Source organism: Pelophylax lessonae, assembly GCF_965119305.1.
Source record: "Pelophylax lessonae genome assembly, chromosome: 3".
In the NCBI taxonomy this organism is placed as follows: domain Eukaryota; kingdom Metazoa; phylum Chordata; class Amphibia; order Anura; family Ranidae; genus Pelophylax; species Pelophylax lessonae.
In genome coordinates, this window is record NC_138770.1 from 346069794 (window position 1) to 346091520 (window position 21727).

The following is a 21727-nucleotide window of genomic DNA, read 5'->3' on the forward strand; positions in this document are numbered from 1 at the left end:
AAAAAGGCTTGTCCACGCTATAGGGGCTGTCCCAGCTGGCATAACTCCTCAGGCTCTGCTATACTCAAACAGTTGTGTTGCAAACTCAAAAGTAGAGGGGTGGGTGCTGCATTTGTCGAACTTCAAAGAAAAGGATTTTACAGCAGGTTCTTACAAAAATCCAGTTTTCTCTATTGTTCATCACCAGACGCAGCTCTGCTTAATCACTATAGGGATGTCCCAAAGCAGGAAGCACGAAAAACGTAATTTTTGTAAAATCTTACCTGTAAAATTCCTTTCTCTGAGTCCTCCGACAGTCGCCGCCTTGTTGGGTAATGACTTCCGCTCCGCAGGAGTAGCTAGGCATAAAGACTTAGTCAAAAGAACAAAGGCATTTGCATATACACACCCTTGGGGGCTGTCCCATCTGGTCAATACCCCCCTGCAGTGACCACTCCCAACTCAGTTTGGTAGCATAGCAGTAGGTAATAAGAACCCCAAAAGAGGGGCGGGGGCGGCGACTGTCGGAGGACTCAGAGAAAGGAATTTTACAGGTAAGATTTTACAAAAATTCAGGTTTTCTCTTACGTCCTCCGACAGTCGCTGCCTCCTCTAAGTCATCACTGTTGGGATGTCCCAAAGCAGTATAGACATGAGCGGTGGGAGACGCAACCGTAGAAAAGGAAATGCAGTACCCACATCAGAGAAAGGAACCTTACATGCACAGTAAGAGAACCTCTGGGCAACAGAAAAACAATGCTCAACAGGAGCAACAGCCCAGGAAAGCAAATACCAACAGCCAGGGACCCAGAAAACAAGGGTCCTTCATGGCACTGCCGCACTAAGAACCTTGCGGCCAAAGGAGGCATCAGCTGATGCCAGAACATCTACCTTGTATAATTTGGAAAAAGTGTGCACCGACGACCAAGTCGCAGCCTTGCACACCTGGGCCACCGAGGCCCGATGCCAATAGGCCCAGGACGCACTCACCGATCTGGTAGAGTGTGCCTTAACAGGGAAGGGTGGAACCCGTTCCTTCAAAGCATAAGCCTGTTCAATGGTCTGTCTGATCCATTTGGCAATAGTAGCTGCGGATGCAGCCATGCCCTTCCGAGGTCCCTCGGGAAGGACAAAGAGGGAATCAGTCTTCCGAAAAGATTCCGTAGACGACCGGTAAATCCTGATCGCCCTGACAACATCCAAGGAATGCAGAGCAACCTCCTTAGGATGCTTAGGCTTCGTACAAAGCGAAGGTAGGACAATGTCCTCATTAATGTGGAACTCAGAGACCACCTTAGGAAGAAAGGAGGGATGCGGACGCAAAACCACCTTATCCCGGTGAATCACCAAGTACGGAGAACGGCAAGATAACACTGCCAGTTCTGACACCCTGCGAGCCGAAGTGATCGCCACCAAAAGGCAACCTTCTTAGACAGCAGAGGCAACGATATTTCCCGAATGTTTTCAAAGGGAGCACGCTGTAACACGGACAGAACCAAGTTCAAGTCCCATGGAGGTAAAAGGCTCCTTCCTGGGAGGAGCCAAATGTCGCACACCTTGAATGAAGGTGCGAACCAGGGAATGAGACGCCACAGGGCGTTGGAAAAGAATAGCCAGTGCGGACACCTGGCCCTTGATCGTGGCCAGCGCCAGGCGCTGGTCCACACCAGACTGGAGGAAGGCCAACACTCTCGACACCGAGTACGAGCGAGGGGAGAACCCCCTGGACTCACACCAGGCGAAATAGGCCTTCCAGGTACGGTAATAGATTTTTCCAGAGGAGGTTTTTCTAGCCCTGACAAGGGTAGGAATGACCTCAGAGGAGAGACCCCTGTCCTTCAGGATCTGGGTCTCAACAGCCAGGCCGTTAAAGCCAGCGACTGTAAAGCAGGATGGAAGATCGGTCCCTGAGACAGGAGATCTTCCCGCAGAGGCAGACGCCACGGAGGCGCCACTGCCACGTGAACAACGTCGGCGTACCAGTCCGGAGCCACCAGAATCACCAGGTGCGGTTCCGAGACTAACATGCGGAGGAACCTGGATAGCAACTGAATCGGGGGAAAGGCATACATCAGAGGATACTGATGTCAAGGGGCTACCAACACATCCGAGGCGTCCGCCAGCGGATCGCGCGTTCTTGCTATGAACCTTTCCACCTTTCGATTTAGCCGGGATGCGAACAGATCCACGTCCGGGGATCCCCACCTCGCACACAGCATTTGGAAGACCTCCGGGTGTAGGGACCATTCCCCCTGGTCCAGGGTCTTGCGGCTCAGATAGTCGGCCTGCCAATTCTCCACACCTGGAATGTGAACTGCCGAGATCCCCGGGACATGAGTCTCGGCCCAAGACAGAATGTCGGTCACCTCCCGGGCCGCCCGAGCACTCCTGATGCCCCCTTGGTGGTTGATGTAAGCCACCACGGTAGCATTGTCCGTCTGTACCCGGACAGGACGGCCCCAAAGACGGTCCGACCACTAGAAGAGACAGAGTTTTATCGCTCGCAATTCCAGCACATTTATCGGGAGGGAGGACTCCTCCTCCGACCAAGTGCCCTGGGCAGACAGGTTGCCCAGGACTCCACCCCAGCCCAACAGGCTGGCATCCGTGGTAATCACTGTCCACACCACTGGACGGAAGGACTTGACTTCCGCCACCGACGGGGACTGGAGCCACCACAGAAGAGCCAATCTGGTCTGATGACTCAAGGAGACACACAGATCCAGGGACTGAGGCAGTCTGTGCCACCTGTCCAGGATCTCCGCTTGGAGAGCCCGCGTGTGAAACTGAGCAAAGGGTATCGCCTCGAAGGCCGAAACCATCAACCCCAGGCCCCGCATACAGGCCCTGAGTGACGAGGACAGGCTGTCCTTGAGGGACCTGATCTTGTCCCGCAAAGTCCGGAGTTTGTCCTCCGGCAAGAACACCTTTGCCTGAGCAGAGTCCAGAATCATTCCCAGATAGGGAAGACGAACCGATGGAGACAACGTCGATTTCTGAACGTTGATGGTCCATCAGAACTCCTGTAGCGTCTGCACCGTGGTGGACAGATCGCGCACTAGGTCCTGGCTGGCACGCGATCTCAGAAGTAGATCGTCCAGGTAACCCAAGACCGCAATGCCCTGAGCCCTCAGCAGGCCCAGAACCGGCGCCAACACTTTGGTAAAAACCCTTGGTGCCGAAGCGAGACCGAAAGGTAACGCCATAAACTGGTAGTGGTCCTCTGCGATAGCAAAACGAAGGTACCGATGATGACCCTCGAAAAAAATGGGGATGTGCAGGTACGCATCTTTCAGATCTATCAAGGCGAGGAATTCTCCTGGACTCAAGGAGGCCACCACCGAACGGAGAGACTCCATACGGAACTTCCGAACACGCACGAAGCGGTTCAGCGCTTTCAGGTCCAGAATAGGACGCACTTTGCCCTCCTTTCTGGGCACAGTGAACAGATTTGAATAAAACCCCCGAAACCTGTCCCGGTGAGGCACCGGGACAATCACCCCCTGAACGAGAAGGCCCTGCACCGCTAGATGCAGGTCCTGCAGACGCCCTGGAGGCAACTGAAGATTTGAGGGAAAGAATCTGTCCGCCGGCCTGGAAAGGAATTTGATCTTGTATCCCGATCAAACGATTTCCAGAGCCCACCTATCCGATATCCGGAGCAGCCAAGGTTGGAGGAAACCGTGCAAACGTCCCCCCACCCCTGAAATGGGTGAGTGCGCCCCTTCAGGCAGAGGCGGACTGACCCGCCGAGCCGGCATTGCCGGACTTCTGCTTACTCGCCCAGGGCTTCTTCTGACTGCCCTGGGCCTTGAATGGCTTGCCCTTGGATTGGTTCCGAAAGGCACGAAAGGCCCCCTGAGTGGATCTAGGCGCAGAACCCCACTTGCCTTGAAAGGACTTGTTCTTTGGGTTCTGGGGCAGCATGGTGCTCTTGCCCCCCGTGACGCCTTTTACCAGGGTATCCAACACCTCGCCAAAAAGGCGAGAGCCAGCATAGGGATAATCAGCAACTGTTTTCCGCGAGGACTGGTCAGCCAACCAGCTCTTCAGCCATATCAGTCGCTGGTTAAGTACCGAGACACTAGAGAGGCGTGCTACTAAAGGGGCCTCATTCAAGGCCGCATCACACAGATACATAATTCCCTGGTGGATTTGATCCATTTCCAGCCGGGCAGGCGGAACATCATCAGACACGAGGTTGCTCCTAAGCACCTTAGTCCAATCAGCCACCGCCTGAGCCACGAAAACGGGTCTGAGCAACGAGCCCACCACCGTATAGGAATGGCGGGCTAGAGACTCCAACCGTTGGTCCGCGGGATCCCGGAAAACCAGGGTATCCTCAGAAGGAACCAAGGTAGCCTTGTTTAACACGGCCACAGTGTGATCTACCTGTGGAGGCACACACCATCGTGATTCCGTAGCCGGTGCAAAAGGATAAAGCAATTTGAGCCGACTAGGCACCAGGAATGTACGTTTTAACGTGCGCCACATTTCATTAACAGTGTAATGAAACTCAGCGGGGCAGGGAAAAACCTGCGCCGACTTGCGGGTCCTGTGCGTCCCAAATGAGGACAACGCCCGGAGGACAGGGCTCATCCTCCAAATGTAGTGTTTCCTTAACAGAAACAATTAATTCATCCATGGTCGCCCGCTCTTCAGGCGACCCCGGGGAAGTGGTATCAACCCCTTCCACCTCTGCCTTCCCCTCAGACCCCAGCAGGTCCAAGGATGAGCGAGACCCTGAAAAGGGCACGCTCGCAGAAGCAGAAGCCATATCACCATCTGAATCAGAGGAGAGAGACAATCTGGGCCTCTTTTTAGCAGCACGTTCAGCCATCAGCATTTCCATGTTTGACACCAAGGTCGCCACTACAGCGGCCAAATCAGGTCTCAGAGGGGCCACAGGAAAACTGGGGACCCCCACCAGAGCTGGGGGGAATTTGCTGTCCTGAGAATCCATTGCTCAAGGTGACAAAAAATAACAGTGCAATAAAGTTAGTACTGTCCCTTTAAGAGCGCCGCGGAGTGCGCAGCCCACCGCTTCAGCTACAGTGACAAAGACCCCCAAACAGGAGAGAAAAAAAAAACTGAGCCAGAAATGACAATACAGAAAGATATTGAGAGCAATAACCTGCAGAGCCCCGCAGAGTGTTGCCACCGAGTGTCCTGCTTCAGAGGAAAAGGAAGTGCTGCTAGAGTAGGCTGAACTTATAGGCTGCATGACCCAGGGAAAATGGCTGCCCCATAGGATTGCATGGGAGGCTCCGCCAAAATGGCCGCCGGACATGCGGTCGGAACGATTGTTCGGCTACCGCAAAATGGCGGCGGATGGCGCCAAAAACAGCATGTAGATTGCCCATAGAGAAGCCAAACATGCCTGCCCATACCTAAAATGGCGGACCGCGTGGATTTACCCCGCTGCGGCCGCCACACACACAGTCTGCACCCCCAACAAGCACCGAAGTGACACAGGGAAGGGGACCCCCAAAAACATACAGCACCGCAGCGCATGCACAAGCGATCCCCGCAGGGACCGCATCAGGGAGTCACACAGGTACAGACATGGGGGACACACAGCAACACAGGACTGCCACCCCAGACAGAGGCCCCACACAGGAGTACTTACCTGTACCAGATGATGTGGGGTGCCTCTATGAACGGAAAACCGCTGTCCTCATAGGACAGGGAGTGCCGTTTGCCAGGAACATGACACTGCAGCATCGCAGATGTGTCCTGTGAGGTAGCCACCTCACGGCTGCATCCCTGCTGCGAACAGGGATGGGTCGTTCATAGTGCCAGGGCGAACCATAGCCGAACGCTCGATGGTGGGCTGGGGGTCCATCTGACCCTCTGCCCTGGGGAACCAGGGAGGTCAGTTCGAATCCCAGCACCGCATAATCCATTTTCACCCGAAGAATCGACTAAAACTAAAGCTGACAAAATAGACAGCTAGTAAAGTAAGAGAAAACTGACATTTTCAAATAAAAAAAGATTAGATAGGCTGAGACTGTAGCCCCAACACAGGGAAGCCTAACTACTCCTGACACTAGGCAGATTAAAACTGAGTTGGGAGTGGTCACTGCAGGGGGGTATTGACCAGATGGAACAGCCCCCATGGGTGTGTATATGCAAATGCCTTTGTTCTTTTGACTAAGTCTTTATGCCTAGCTACTCCTGCGGAGCGGAAGTCAATACCCAACAGTGATGACTTAGAGGAGGCGACAGTCGACATAAGAGAAAAGAGGTTTATGAGCAGTAAAGGAAGGCCCCCCACCTTGAGCGTGGTGCCTTGCCTTTAGAGGATTGGGGCAGATTAGTGCTCTTACCCCCCGTGATACCTTTGATCAACTCGTCCAGAGAGGCTCCAAATAGCTTCTCCCCCATAAAAGGGAGATCGGCAACAGCTTTTTTAGAAGCCTGGTCAGCCGACCAGCATTTCAGTCATATCAGGTGTCTAATAGCAACCCCACTGCTGACGTCCTGGCCACCAAGTCCAGGGACGTATCACACATGAACACCAGGGCCTGGACCAACTGGTCTAACAGTTCCAGAACCGCAGGGGGAAGCTGTGTCGTTTTCAAGTTACTCTTCAGCAATTTCACCCATTCAGTAGCAGTCTGTGCTATGAGAACGTTCACAAAGTTAGCTTTTAACATGTGACCCGTCACCACATGTACGTGGCGGGATAAGGATTCCACCCGTCTATCCACAGGATCCGAAAAGGTTGGCGACTCTTCCATCGGCACCAGTCGCTTTATTCAACCTGGCCACCAGGGAATCCACTTTCGGTGGTACAGTCCCCCTGGTATCCACTGCCTCCGCAAAGGGATAACAGTGTGCAAAATGCTTAGGCACCACCAGCATGTGCTTAATGCGTCGCCATTGTTCATCCACAATAGAATGAAACAAGTCAGGACAAGGGAATACTTTACCAGATTTGCAATATTTGCAGGAGCTAAAAGACACCTACCTACCTGACGCTGTGGGTTCATCAGCCATTTTATGAGTTCCCCGCACAGAAACGATCAAATGTTCCACCAAGGCGTGTTCTCGCGCAACAGCGGAGGACAGATCCTCTTCACCATCAGAATGTGAACACACTGACCCCTCAGGGTGGTCTGCATCGGCGGCAACCATATCGGTGTCAAAATCCGAAGATTCTGCAGATGGAGGGAAGGACAGGGAATGTTTGCGGCTAGCAGCACCAGAACAAACTGACTGCACTTTTGACACCTGGCTTTGCAGAAAAGCCGCAATCATTTCCAGGGGATCTGCAGGGGATATTTTATCCAGGGACTCCATTTGCAAACAAAAAAATGTTTTATTTTTGTGCACTGTTGCTTTAAGACCTATTATTACTGCGGACCCAAAAAACCTGAGCAATGTCTAAATATAGCAGAGCAGGAGAGGGATACCTACAAGGGACCCCCAGAAACTCTACCAGATAAAAATGTGCAGTCCTGGTCAGTGTCAAAACGAGAGTAACACAGAAGAAACAGGAAGAGGAAGCAACTCTGCCTCAAGCATAGAAAAAAAACATGCTGCATGCCAGTCTTGCCTCCAGACCACAAGAAAATAGATGCTATACATTCTCAATGGGGAATTTCAGAAAATGGCTGCCCCTACAAACTAATGGGAACACAGAGGTCATAAACCACAGCAAAATGGCAGCCCCCCATGCGTGCCATGCAGTCTCTGGTACCCCCCAAAAGGGGTCCCAGAACTAAAAGCAACCAAGGGTCCCCATTCAAGGACCCCCCCCCCCCACCTGGATGAGCCATCCCACGCAAATATGTGCCAAATCCAGCCGCATTATTACTGCCCCCCCCCCCCACGGTGAAATCCCATAAGGGGGGGAGCAAGGGGTACGCCAGTTAGGCTTCCGCGGTGCCAGGGAACCGAGGGAGCCCCTAAGGTCTGACCATTCCAGGGAGGGGCCCGTTCCTACCCCGCAACCTTCAGGGGTAGTGGGGAGACATGTTACTCACCATACCGCGGTACCAGGCGGGCGTCACTCCAAAACAGATCACCTCACACCCGGGATGGGAGTGCTGTTAGCCAAGGGGAGGCTGCGACTCAGGGCGTTCCAGGTCATCTGCTTCCCAGCGAGATGATCCACTTGCAGGCTCGTCCTTGGGAGACCTTAAGGATCTATATTATCCAATGCGAAAATCACAGCCGACTGTTGCTTGTAGTTTCTCTGGATCTTGGTCCTTAGGAACTAACTAGAAAAAAAAAAATCACAAACTTTCCCTGTTCCAGCAGGGAGCTAGGTCCTATCCCTGTCACTAGGCAGAACAAACTGTTTGAATATAGCAGAGCTTGAGGGGTTATGCCAGCTGGGAAGGCCCCTATAGGTGTGGACAAGCCTTTTTTCTGCCTAGTGCCTATCCCTAGTGGGAGGAGCAAAACCCTATAGTCTATCATTAATCAGAGCTCAATGATAGACTATAATGGAATTCTCATTTTTAATATTTTGTTGAGAATCCTTTACTGCCAAATGACAGCCTGATGTCTGGAATCCATGAACATTACCAAAGACTGTTTTTTTTTTATTCCTTTCTGATGCTTTGCCAGCTCTAACTTTCGCTGTCTTCAGTTTTTCTTTGTTTGTGGGTCTTTCTGCCTTTAATTTTGCCATCAGCAAGTGAAATGCATGCTCAATTGGGTTGAGATCAGGTGATTGACATTGGAGAATATTCCACTTTTCCTTCAAAAGCTCCTGGGTTGCTTTTTCAGTGTGATTTGGATCATTGTTCATGTGTACTGTGAAGCGCCATCCATTCAACTTTGCTGCATTTGGCTCAAACTGGGCTGACAGTATATCTCTAAACACTGCAGAATTCATCCGGCTGCTTCTGTCACATCATCAGTAAACACCAATGACCCAGTGGCACTGGAAGCCATGCATGCCCATGCCATCACACTGCCTCCACCGTGTTTTAAGGATGATGTTGTGTGCTTTGGATCATGAGCTGTTCCAAGCCTTCAACACACTTTTTTATTTCTGTCATTCTGGTACAGAATAATCTTAGTTTCATCCATCCAAAGAATGACTTCCAGAACTGGTCTGGCTTTTTTTTAATGTTGTTTTTTGCCAAAGTCTAATCTGGCTTTTCTATTCTTCTGGCTTATGAATGGTTTGCACCTTGTGGTGAACCCTCTGTATTTGCTCTCGTGAAGTCTTCTCTTGATTGTAGACTTTGACAATGATACGCCCACCTCCTGTAGAGTGTCATTCACTTGTCCGGATGTTGTGAATTGGTTTTTCTTTACGGTATAGAGGATCCTGTGATCATCCACCACTGCTGTCTTCTGTGGACAGGACACCCAGGCCATTGTATGTTGCTGAGTTCACCGGTGTTTTCTTCTTTCCTCAGAATGTACCAAACTGTTGATTTGGTCACTCCTAATGTTGCTGCTATCTCTCTGATGGATTTGTTTCATTTTTGAAGATCTACTTTTCACTTGCATTGACAGCTTCTTTGAACCCACAATGTAGGTTCCCAGAAATAGATTCCAAATGCAAATACCACACTTAGAATCAACTCCAGAACTTTTACCTGCTTAACTGATGAAGAAATAAGGAAGGAGTAGCACACACCTGGCCATGAAGCTTTTGATTCAATTGTCCAATTACTTTTGGTCCCTATAAAATGTGGGGGTGGCTATTCTTAAAAGCTGTAATTCCTAGACCCTTTCTCAGATTTGGATGTACATACCTTTAAATTAAACCTGAGAATATGCACTTTCAGCCCATATTCATTATTTAACTATAGCTTGAATATGTTTTGGTAAATACCTGAAAAAAACTTTGTGTCTGTATCCAAATATATATGGACTTTACTCAAAACAGCGAAACTGTAAAACAGTCATTGGAGCAATTAACAATGCTAAAAACATTTACCTTTGATTATACGATTTGGCATTGAATCGAATATATTGAAGGTAAAAGGCCAAATGTAATTACAGCTTTACTGCCTTTTACCAACTGTGTGGCAAATTCACGTTTAAGCCATGAGGTTTTCTCTCACCTATACATGGTGTATCTCCAACACGTCCAACCATTTTATTAGTAGTTCCACCAGTAGAGGTTGCACAAGCCACATTTCCTTGGCTGTCAACAGCCACAGCACCAACAGTTCCTGTACCTCTACAAAAATGAAGAAACAAATTCTCAGTGTAGTGCAGTAATCAGTAATTCAAATCCTACAAGACTAAACAACGTTTTCTTGCTTGCTAACTGTATACTGTGCACGAGTTAGACTCTGTCATTGTGCCTTAGGCTCACTGAACCCTCCTGTGTATTAAAATCAGTACCCACTGTGGAGAACAGCTGTCTGTACACTTTACACCTCTATATTCCGGCACTGATTTATTAACAGGAGTTGAGAATGTTCATACAAAAAAAAAAAAAAAAAAAAAGTTAAGATTCACATTATTTATCCAAACACAGGTAAAGCAGGTTCTTGTCGATTTTATCTGTCCAAAATTAGATAACTGAAGTGAATCTTCACTCTTTTTTGTGTGAACATTTTTAATTTCTTTAGTAAATAAGTCTCACTGGGGTTGATTCACTAAAACTGGAGAGTGCAAAATCTGGTGCACCTGTGCAAGGTAGCCAATCAGCTTCTAACTTCAGCTTGTTCAATTTAGCTTTGACAAAAAAAAAAAAAAATGGAAGCTAATTGGTTTTTATGCAGAGCTGCACCACAATTTGCACTCTCCCTCTTTTATAAATCAACCCAACTGTGTTTGGTAGTTTAGAAGCATTCATTCAGGTGAAAATAAAGTGTTTAAAGGGAAAATAAAGTCACACAGCTCCTTAGTTCTACCTGAATTTTGGGTTAGGATGTCCAGATTTGGTAGCGATTTGTGGCATTAGCCCGCAACCATATTTCATATTTTTTTTCAAAACCGTAAAATTTGCACTGACAAAGAAGTGAGTTTATGTCAAGCCATAAGGTAATTAAGAACCATGCACATCTAATTGCTAGTTGCAGTGACACCCTATAAAACAGTTTTTCTTCTGTACAATATTAACCCATTAACCCATACTGCACATAAAATGTCATTGCATTATACCTAGCATTTTATCAGATTCTATGTTCAGCAATACAGCAGCAGCACACCCAAAATTGTAATAAGTTGTAATACTGAAAGATCAGGAGGGTCTCAGAATAAATAATATTTTATTGTATACGAGAGGTCTCACTTATGGCAATGTATTTAGCTATTTCTGCCTGAAAACATTACTGTTGCTAGTCTTTAGTTTAGAGCTACTACAGAGAATGCTAAAAATGCTAGCAAGTTTGACAAACTATACTATGCTTTTGCTAAAATGTCATGACTAGCGACAGGGAATTAGCACCAGTTTTCAGATGCATAGAAGTGCTCTTAGCATTTGTACCTGCAAAATAACTCAAACTAGCAACACTACATTACATCCAAGCAAACTTTGTGTATGTATTTGTAAGAAATAAATTATATAATCTATGTGGTACAGTAATTCTATTAGCATTTTAAATGATAGACATTGCTTTCAAAGTTTTTTACATTCTTACGTAAAATTAATCAGTCGAAAAGGATCCTGGCAGGATAGGAAAAGGAAGCAGCTACTGCCAAATTGTTTTTGAAGCAACGTGCTTAATGAAAATTAGGTGATAAGACGATACAATCTGGCTTTTACTGTCAATTTCTTGTGTTCTAACAAAATGTAGATTGGGCATTATGGGCGTTACAAGCATATGGATGGGTGGTCTTCAATTGTTCTTAGGAAGTGTTCAGCAGCAATTTAAAGATCCACTCACTGATCCAAAAGCAGTTGGACATACACATGTACTATCACATTCTGCATGCCAGTCCAAAGCATGGCACCCTATCTCACTGAGAAAAAAAAAAATTCAAGAAAAAAGGGAAAAAAAGACTTTCAAGAGTCTTTGTCAGTCGTGGTGCCCATGGAGCTGGCCCACAGATTGCCATAGGTTGGATACAACTGGATATATAAAAAACGTACAAATGATCCATTATACTCACAAGGTGAAAATATTCACAGGCATAGAATACAGTCCACACTGGACGCAAGTATATAAATACATTTCATTATCTTTTTTTGCCCTTTTCTGTATTGATTTATTACTTATATTATTATTAATTGATTTTATACATTTTTAGTATAGGAGTTTGTCTGTGATTTAAGGGTTTGGGCCTTATGGGGGTCAATCCTGGACACGAACATGGAGTGCTATGCCTTTTTATTTTCCTTCTGCCTTTTGGAGGTTCTAATTGCCACTGTACATCTTTGGAATGTCTGTTGACTGGCTCCAATGGATTAGCTCATCATCCGGTAGTTAACTAGGAAGCATGTGGCAATTTAAATTTTTTCATTTTTCTACATTGTTTTTTTCTGCATTGTGTCATTTTTCATGCCAGAGTGCGTTTGTGTCATTGTTTGGAGTGTGCCTGGATGCCTTGTGTCTGGTTGGCGCTGTGTCTGTTATTGTTCGAGTCCATACAATGACAGAGGCTCTGTTGTATGAGCGTTTGGTGAGCCTCCTACTCCAGCAGACCTAAAAGCTGTTATTGACAGGTATGTATCCCATTAGTTCTGGCTTTCTGTTAGGTGTGTGCTCCGTTTGTTTTCACCGGCGGCCATTCAATTGGCATTGTGCGTCCTGGCGACTGACAGGGTGAGAACCATGAGCCTTTTGCAGATCTCCTTTATATTTTCCATATCTTTGAAAGTACTTAAAATGGAGCACCTGGCTCATGCAGTCCATTGACTTCTGATGGAGCATTGGTGTATAGCCACCTCAGTAAGTTTTCATTTTTTTATGTCTTATTTTTACATATTTCCAAAGACAAATAGTCATTATCATAATTATTATTATCATCATCATCATTTAAATTTCTTTTGCATATATATATATATATATATATATATATATATATATATATATATATATTACACACACCTTTTTTTTTAATGGTCCGGGATAAATCCCATGATTAGCTCCATCTTCCCTTTGTTTTTTATTTGGGGGTGAAGTTACACCTTTGTCCCCTCCCCCGTTTTTTGGATGCAGGTTAATAAAGGGTGTTCACTACTTGTATGTGTATATACAGTATATAAGTTGCAAAACATGAGTGTCGGCTAGCTCTGAGGAAGAGGACCTGTCCCTCGAAATGTGTCAGCTGTACCTACTTGACTGGCATGCATCGTGTGGATTGTATTCTATGCTTGTGAATATTTTTGTCTTGCGAGTGTAATGGATTATTTGTGCATTTTTCATGAAAACTTTTTGTGGTAAATTATGCACTAGGTTGGTGCACCTTTTAATTTTTCATTTTCAGCTTGGTGTTCCTGCAACCAAGAGGGCAGCAGACCCATTATGCATCCTTTGGTGATCACAGTTGTTTGCCTCAGGTGGTCCAATATGGTAGCTCATGGTGGAAATTGCCACCTATACTGGTCCCTTTGAAGATCAAGACCGCCAAGAGGAGTCCTTTATCTTAGCTCAGACTTGGCGCGATTTACAACTGAATATAAACTGTGTCTGTATGTGTGTGTGTATATATATATATATATATACACACACACACACACACACACACACACACACACACACAGTGAAAGCTGGAATTTGACTGGTTTCTATGGGCAATGCTTCAACTTTTTGTTTATAACAAAATTTCATGCAAAAATGAACTGGCTACAAAACAATATATTGAACCGGGCTTACAACTGACTTTGGAATTGAAGCAGTTTTCAGATTTTTCTTCCATCTTTCTCTTGAGCGTTCAGTGATGAGTTTTTCACCAGGAATTTCTGGGATGCCTTGTGACTTAGCAAACAGCGATGCCCCTTTACAAGTTAAAAGCACGTGATCAGTCTTTGAAAAGAGAGAGAGTGAGAAGAAATTAAAGGATAAGAAAAATAAAATAAAATAGACATGAACGGAAACGACTCTAATTAAAATACCCTGTCTAAATTTGTCAAAAGAGAATTTCTGCAATTTATTACCACAGATCACTGACAATAAACCAATATTATTTTTGTATTTTCTGTTAAATACAAACATACAAGGATACATTTAATTGAAGAAATGTGCATAAATATTTGGAGATGACATGTCTGCCTGCTAAAATCTACCTTCAACTAAATAGAGTTTGTGATCAGAGTTTTAAATAAAGTTTCAATTGCATTATTTGTGGCTGGAGGGTCCAAATGTCACTTTGAAAATTGACCACTAGATGTCACCATTTTTTGTATAATGCGGCACAAAGGTACTCTTAAGAGAAACTGCACACGTTTTCAATAGGTGAAAAGAATTAGCGTGCACTACAACAATGAATCAAAAGTAGCTTTAAAAAAGGGAGAAAATAACTTGTTAGATACTACTATAACATAGCTTGTGGAATTAATAAGCCAGAATATACTCAAACCGATTCAATAAAGGACTTTGTGGGGTTGATTTACTAAAACTCGAGAGTGCAAAATCTGGTGCAGCTGTGCATGGTTACCAATCCGCTTCTAACTTCAGCTTGTTCATTTAGGCCCCTTTCACACATACAGACCATTCATTTCATCAGTTCAGTCACCTCAAAATGGATCAAGTAGTCATCAGTTTTTCATCAGTGGTCATTAGTTTTTCATCCATTTTTCATTTTTTATATCAGTGGCCATCAGTTTTTCATCAGTTTTTTTTTTACATCCACTACCAATGCATAAACAGATGTGAAAAACTGACCATTTGTCCGTTTACATCCATTTTTCGTCAGATTCGTTTTTTAACCACTTCAGCCCCGGAAGATTTTACCCCCTTCCTGACCAGGGCCTATTTTGCGATTCGGCACTGCGTGACTTTAACGGACAATTGCGTGGTCGTGCGACGCTGTACCCAAACAAATTTGATGTCCTTTTTTTCCCACAAACAGAGCTTTCTTTTGGTGGTATTTGATCACCTGTGCGATTTTTTTATCATGCGCTAAACAAAAAAAGAGCGACAATTTTGCAATAACAATATTTTTTCACATTTTTTTTATATGAAATTCCCCCCAAAAAATGTAAAAATCAAAATTTTTTTAACATTTTAGGCCAATTTGTTTTCTGCTACATATGTTTGGTAAAAAAAAAAAAAAAAAAAAAAAAAAAAAAAAATCGCAAAAAGCGTATTTTGATTGGTTTGCGCAAAAGTTATTGCGTTTACTAACTAAGGGAAAGATTTTTGTCATTTTTATTGTTTTTTTTTTTTAACGAGTAATGGCGGCGATCTACGATTTTTTTTGCGGGACTGCAGCATTGCGGAGGACAGATCGGACCCTTGACTGACATTTTTGACACTTTTGGGGTTACCAGTGACATTACTACAGTAATCAGTGCTATACATATGCACTGTTACTGTAAAAATGAGCTTGGCAGGGAAGGGGTTAACTTTATTGGAGAGGGAGGGGTTAAGTGTGTCCCTAGGGGCATGATTCTTACTGTGATTGGATGTGGCTGTGTGTGTAACAGCACAGATCTACGGTCCTACATAGCAGGACCGTATGATCTGTGCTGTTACACAGGGGAGATTGACAGGCGGCTTTGTTTACATTAGCCGTCTGCCTTTCTCCCGGTGTAATCGACGATCGCGAGTGACCGGGGGACATCGGGTCCGTCGGTCACTCGCGGGGAGGGAGTGGGTCCGTGAGCGAGCCTGTGAGGCTCCCTAGAGCATCACAGACAAGCGACGTAGTACTACGTCACTTTGCCTGTGAGGGGCTGACCGCCGCAGTAAATAGTCATGCGGCGAATAGAAAAAAATTGAAAAAAATAGAGCTTTGATCAGTTTAAAAAAAACGGATGATGATGATGGATGCGGATGTAAACTAAAGCAAATGGATGATCATACATTTTCATCTGTTTTTTCATAGATGTCTGTTTTTCATCTGTCAACGGATGGATGAAAAACGGACAGCATGTGTAAAAACAAACTGACAGCATGCGTGAAAGGGGTCTTAGGCTTTGACAATAAAACCTAGAAACTGATTTATTTCTATGCACAGCTGCACCAGATTTTGCACTCTCCAGTTTTAGTAAATCAACCCCAAATATTTTCAGGTGCTAATGTTTAAATGCAGTACTCCACAATAACCATTCACTCTCTTGAAGGCAGACCAGTACTAAAAAAAATACAGATAGTTGAGTTACTGCACTTAGAAATTATGTCTTAAAAACAAGATCTCCTAAATAGATATCTGCACTTTAGTGTATGTAGTGTTGTCACATTGTACATTCCCTCTGTGGATTAGATGCCAACAGTAGTTTACCTAGACTTCTAAGAGATAGGTAGATTGTCAAAGGTCACAGAAGATACACTTTGACAACCATAAATATTCGAGCCTGAATAGGAAAGAGATCTTTCTGCATACAATTATTTCTTACATTCAACTCGCAGGCAGTTCACACTGCCATATGTAAATCGCTCAATACAAAGCTACTGACACCCCCAGATCAGTTCACAAATCGCAGTGCGAACTGCCAGTCTGGACATGAATCGGATCGCATAGATGTGAACACCCATGCAATCCGATTCTGGTGCAGACCCAAAAACGGGTCCTGGGCGAGTTGTGTCCGAATGCAATGTGAATTCAGCCATACAATCTGTATGGCTGAATTTGCATTGCACAGACATCACATGTGATTTGCAGAGCAGTGCGCTGCGAATAACATGCAATGTCTGTCATTGCATATATGTGAACTGGCTCTAAAGCTCTTAAAAGTATAACTAAGACTCCTTTCACACCTGTGCGACTTGTCCTGCGATTTGGGACTACAAAGTCGAATGACAAGTCATACTCCACAATTTCCAATGAGTACCTTTCATAGCTGTACGACTTCAAGTCGCAACGACTTCAAAGTAGTCCTTGCACTACTTTGGGCCGATTTTAATGTGTTTTGAGGTCCATAAACATAGTCGTTGCTTCAAGTCCAGCCAAAATAGTATAAAAAAAAAAATAAAAATTGCGCGACTTTTAGGTTGCATGAGTGTGAAAGGGGCCTAAAGGCAAAATATTGTTTTTAAGTTCTGGATAGAGTGGAGTGGGATTAGAACACCTTTTTGATTTTTATTGCTGTCTGAATCCCTGTTAGGGAGATGACCAGGCCGTTTTTGTTATCCGACACTGCGTTACTTTAACAGAAAATTGCGTGGCCGTGCGACGCTGTACTGAAATAAAACGTAGGTCCTTTTTTTCACACAAATAGAGCATTCTTTTGGTGGTATTTGATCACCTGTGCAATTTTTATTTTTTGTGCTATAAACAAGAAAGGAGCAACAATTCTGAAAAAAAAAAAATATATATATTTCTCACATTCTGCTATATAACATCCCCCCCCAAAAAAATGTAAACATCTAATCTTTTCATCCTTCTAGGCCAATTTGTATTCTGCTACATATTTTTGGTTAAAAAAAAAAAAAAAAAAAAATCGCAATAGAATTTTTGTAAGAACTTACCATAAAATTATTTTCTCTGAGTCCTCTGAGTTAGCCTTCACAAGTGGGTAATGCGCCTCTCTGCAGGAGCAGGCTAGGTAGTGAAAAGGTTAACAAACAAAAGCTTTTACACATAACACACCTCTAGGGGGCTGTTCCTCAGCCATTACCCATCAGCCTTTAGGTGCTGCTCTTCAGTTTCGTAGCAAGCAGTACAGGAAGACAATCAACCCCAAAAAATAGAGGGGCGAGGGCTGTGACTGTCAGAGGACTTAGAGAAAAGAATTTTGCGGTAAGTTCTTACAAAAATTCTATTTTCTCTTACGTCCTCTGACAGTCACAGCCCGTTCAGTTAGCCTTCACGAGTGGGATGTCCCAAAACAGTGAAGGTGTGAGGGGTGGGAAGACGTAACCAAAGAAAAGGCAACGTGACAACCAGGCCAGAGACTAAAAAAACTGAGCCAACAGGGCAGCAGAAGCTCAACGGGAGCCAACCCTGAACAAATACACCCCAAGAAGAGACAGAACAACACGTCTCTGCAAAACAACCGCCGCGCCGAAAAGAAAACCTCGCGCCCAAAAGGAAGCATCCTAGGATGCCAGTACAGCAAGTCAGTAGAAAATTTGTGAAAGTGCGCACAGGCAACCACGTGTAGCCACATGAATCCTGATGGCAGAAAGTCCAAGAGGCAATGACGGCTCTAGTAGAACGTTCCCTCACAGGAAATGGAGGCACCGGAGCCAATAGTGAATAGGCCTAAACCAAAGTCTGTCTGATCCAAACCGGAAGGGGCTGCAGCGGGCACAGGCGAACCCTCTCGAAGGCCCTTGGAAGGACAAACAGGGAATCAGACTTCCCAAAAGACTCCGTGGCAGACAGGCAAAAACCTGATCGCCCAGACCACATCCAAGGAACGCAGGACAAAGTCCTTGGGATGCTTGGGCCTCGCCCAAGGCGGAAGCAACGAAAGAACTACGATGAGGTGGAAAGCAGACACCACTGTAGGAAGACAAGACTGAGTGGGTCACAGGACCACTTTATCCCTATAAATAACCAGAAAAAGGGGACCAGCAAGAGCGAGCCGCCAATACCAACACTCTGCGAACAGAGGTGACAGCCACCAGAAAGGCAACTTTCTGGGACAACACAGGCAGAGCTTTTTCGCTGATGTTCTCAAAGGGAGGCAGTTATAAGAAATGGACAAAAAAACAAATTCAGTCCCCATGGAGGCAAAAGGAGCCTTCTGCGGGGGAGCCAGATGATGCACCCCCGGAGTAAAGGTGCAAATCAAGGAATTAGTCGCCAAGGGACACTGGAAGAAAACCGACAAAGGCCGACAACTGACCCTTGACCGTGCCCAGCTGCCTGCAGGAAGGCCAGAACTCTCGCTACCGAAAAGAAGCGTGGATGAAACCCTTGTGACTCACCCCAAGCAACATACGCCTTCCAGGTACGATGTTAAATCTTCCTGGAGGTAGTTTTCCGAGCCTGCAGTAAGGCAGAAATAACAGCATCCGAGAGACCCTTTCCTCTCAAAACTTGGCTTTTAAACAGCCATGCCGTCAAAGCCGGAGACTGTAAAGCAGGATGGAATATCGGCCCTGGATACAGTAGATCGTCTCACAGTGGAAGCCGTCAGGGCAGCTCGAAACCATCTGCACGAGGTCTTCGTTCCAAGACCGCCAAGGCCAGTCTAGGGCCACCAGAATTACCTGTAACCGTTCCGACGCCAACCGGCGGAGGAACCTGGATAGCAATGAGTCGGAGGGAAGACACAAAACAGCCTATACTGGTGCCAGGGCACCACCAACGCATCCGCCAGAGGATCGCGGGTTCTGGCCACGAACCTTCCCACCTTTTAGTTGAGATGGGACGCTAACAAAGCCACGAGACTCACCACCGGGCACACAGGACACGAAACACCCCCGGATGCAGGGACCATTCCCCCTGGTCCAAGGACTGGCGACGAAGGCAGTCCACCAGCCAGTGCTCCACTTCGGGAACGTGAACAGCCGAAATCCTTGGAACGAGCAACTCGGCCCAAGGCAGGATCTCGGCCACTGCCTTGGCCGCCCAGGAACTCTTGTTGCCCCCTATGGTGAATGACGTAAGCCACCGCCGTGGCGTTATCCAATTGAGCACGAACCGGGCGACCCTGAAGCCAAGTCGTCCAATGGAAGAAACAGAGCTTGATTGCTCGGAGCGCCAAGACGGTTATTGGCAAGGAGGATCCCTCCGCTGACCACATCCCCGGGGCACAAAGTGTGCCCAGAACTCCACCCCAGCCTGACAGGCTGGCAGCCATGGTAAGCACTGTCCACAGCATAGGCAGAAAAGATTTGCCTTGTGTCAGAGCGGGTGACAGGAGCCACCACGAAAAGTCCACCCTCGTGAGGTGGCTCAAAGATATCCTCTTGTCCAACGACTGAGGATTTTGTCCCACTCGGCAAGGACCTCTGCTTACAGAGATCTCATTGGGAACTGAGCTTCGAAAGCCGAAACCAACCGACCCAGGGACCGCATGCAGGCCCGTAGAGAGGAAAGATCGTTGTCCCTGAGGGACCTAATCTCGCCCTGCAGAGTTCCAAGTTTTTTCCCTGGGAGAAAAAAACCTTGTGTGAGCGGAGTCCAGGACCATCCCCAGGTAACCACGATGAACTGATGGGGTCCGTACAGACTCCTGAAAGTTGATGGTCCACCCGAGCTCCTGGAATGTCTGAACCGTGACTGTCAGATCGCTTGACAGAGTGGCACATGAGCTCGCCCTCAACAGGAGGTCATTCAGATAACCGAGGACCGCAATCCACTTCACACGCAGCAAAGCCAGCACCGGAGCCAAAACCTTGGTGAATACCCTGGGAGCCAAAGCGAGACCAAAGGGTAATGCCACAAATTGAAAACGCTCCTCTGCCACTGCAAAGCAGAGATACCGCTGAGGACCTTCGTAGATAGGGATGTGCAGATACGCATCCTTTAAGGCGATGGAGGCCAGAAGTCCCCTGGACTCAACGACGCCACCACCGACCGGATGGATTCCATCCGGAACTTCTGCACCCACACAAAGCAGAGCAGAGACTTGAGGTCCAGAATGGGATGCATTCTTCCCTCTTTGCTGGGAACCTTGAATAGGTTGAAATGGAACCTGTGAAACCTGTCCCGCTGAGGGACTGGCACAATGACTCCTTGGGCAAGAAGATCCTGCACTGCCCCCATGAGATCTTTTAATCGAACAAGAGTCAGATGAAGATTTGAACCTGTCTGCGAGGCGAGATCGAAACTCGATCCTGCACCCTGAATGAATCAGTTTGTGAACCCACCTGTCCTGAATTTGGGACAACCAGGGTTCCTGAAAAGTAATGCAGACGTCCCCCCACCCCTGAAACAGGTGAGGGAGTCCCTCAGGCGGAGGAGGACTGGGCTGCCGAACCGGCCTGACCGGTCTTGTGGCTTCCCGGACCATGGCTTCCTGTGACCACCTGAGGCCTTGAAGGATTTACCTTTTTTCCCGTGCCCCTGAGGCATGAAAGGACCCAAGATCAGCCTTGAAGGAAGGACCCCGCCTAGCGCGGGGTGATTTCACCTTTAGAGGTTTGGGGCAAAAGGGTACCCTTACCACCCGTAAGACCTTTGATCAACTCATCTAAGGTATCCCTAAATAGTCAAATACCCATATAAGGGACATCAGACACAGTCTTCTTGGAAGCGTGGTCAGCCGACCAACTTTCAGCCAAATAATGTGGCGGATTGCGACCCCAACCGCAGATCACGGTGCGACCAAAGGAGCCTCGTCCAAGGCCTCATCACATAGGTACATCACGGCCTGGGTCATTTAATCCACCAGGTCAATGGCAGTCGGAATGACCGACTCCACCACTAAGGCGCACCACTAAGGTGCACCTAAGCAGCTTGAGAAACCATCACCGAAGCGAACACAGGGAGCCCGTCACCAAATATACGTAGCGGTAAAGCGTCTCCACACCAGGGAGTCCTCCACGGGCAGCAATGTGGATTCATTCAACCTAGAAACAGTGTGGTCCACCTTTGGTGACACTGTCCAACGGTTGTCTACAGGATTCGCTAAGGGATAACGGCATTTAAACCGCTTAGGCACCGCCAGCATATGCTTGATGCAACGCCATTGGTCATTCACAGTTTTGTGAAACTCCTAGGGGGAAGGGAAAAAAATCTGACTCGACTTCTGGGCTATGCGGGACCCAAAGGAAACCCGCTTACCTGACTGGGTAGGCTCATCATCAATATTTAAAGT

At 46.6% G+C, this 21727-nt stretch overlaps 1 protein-coding gene across 1 annotated transcript in view; it reads right to left on the reverse strand.

The window, feature by feature from the left end:
* ASRGL1 (asparaginase and isoaspartyl peptidase 1) overlaps positions 1-21727 on the reverse strand; it is a 71785-nt gene that overhangs the window by 35623 nt on the left and 14435 nt on the right. The window contains exons 3-4 of the mRNA XM_082249067.1: positions 13732-13874; positions 10017-10135 (exon numbers count right to left, since the gene is read on the reverse strand). Of these exons, the coding sequence (XP_082105193.1) occupies positions 10017-10135; positions 13732-13874 (262 nt within the window). The remainder of the gene's footprint in view (positions 1-10016; positions 10136-13731; positions 13875-21727) is intronic.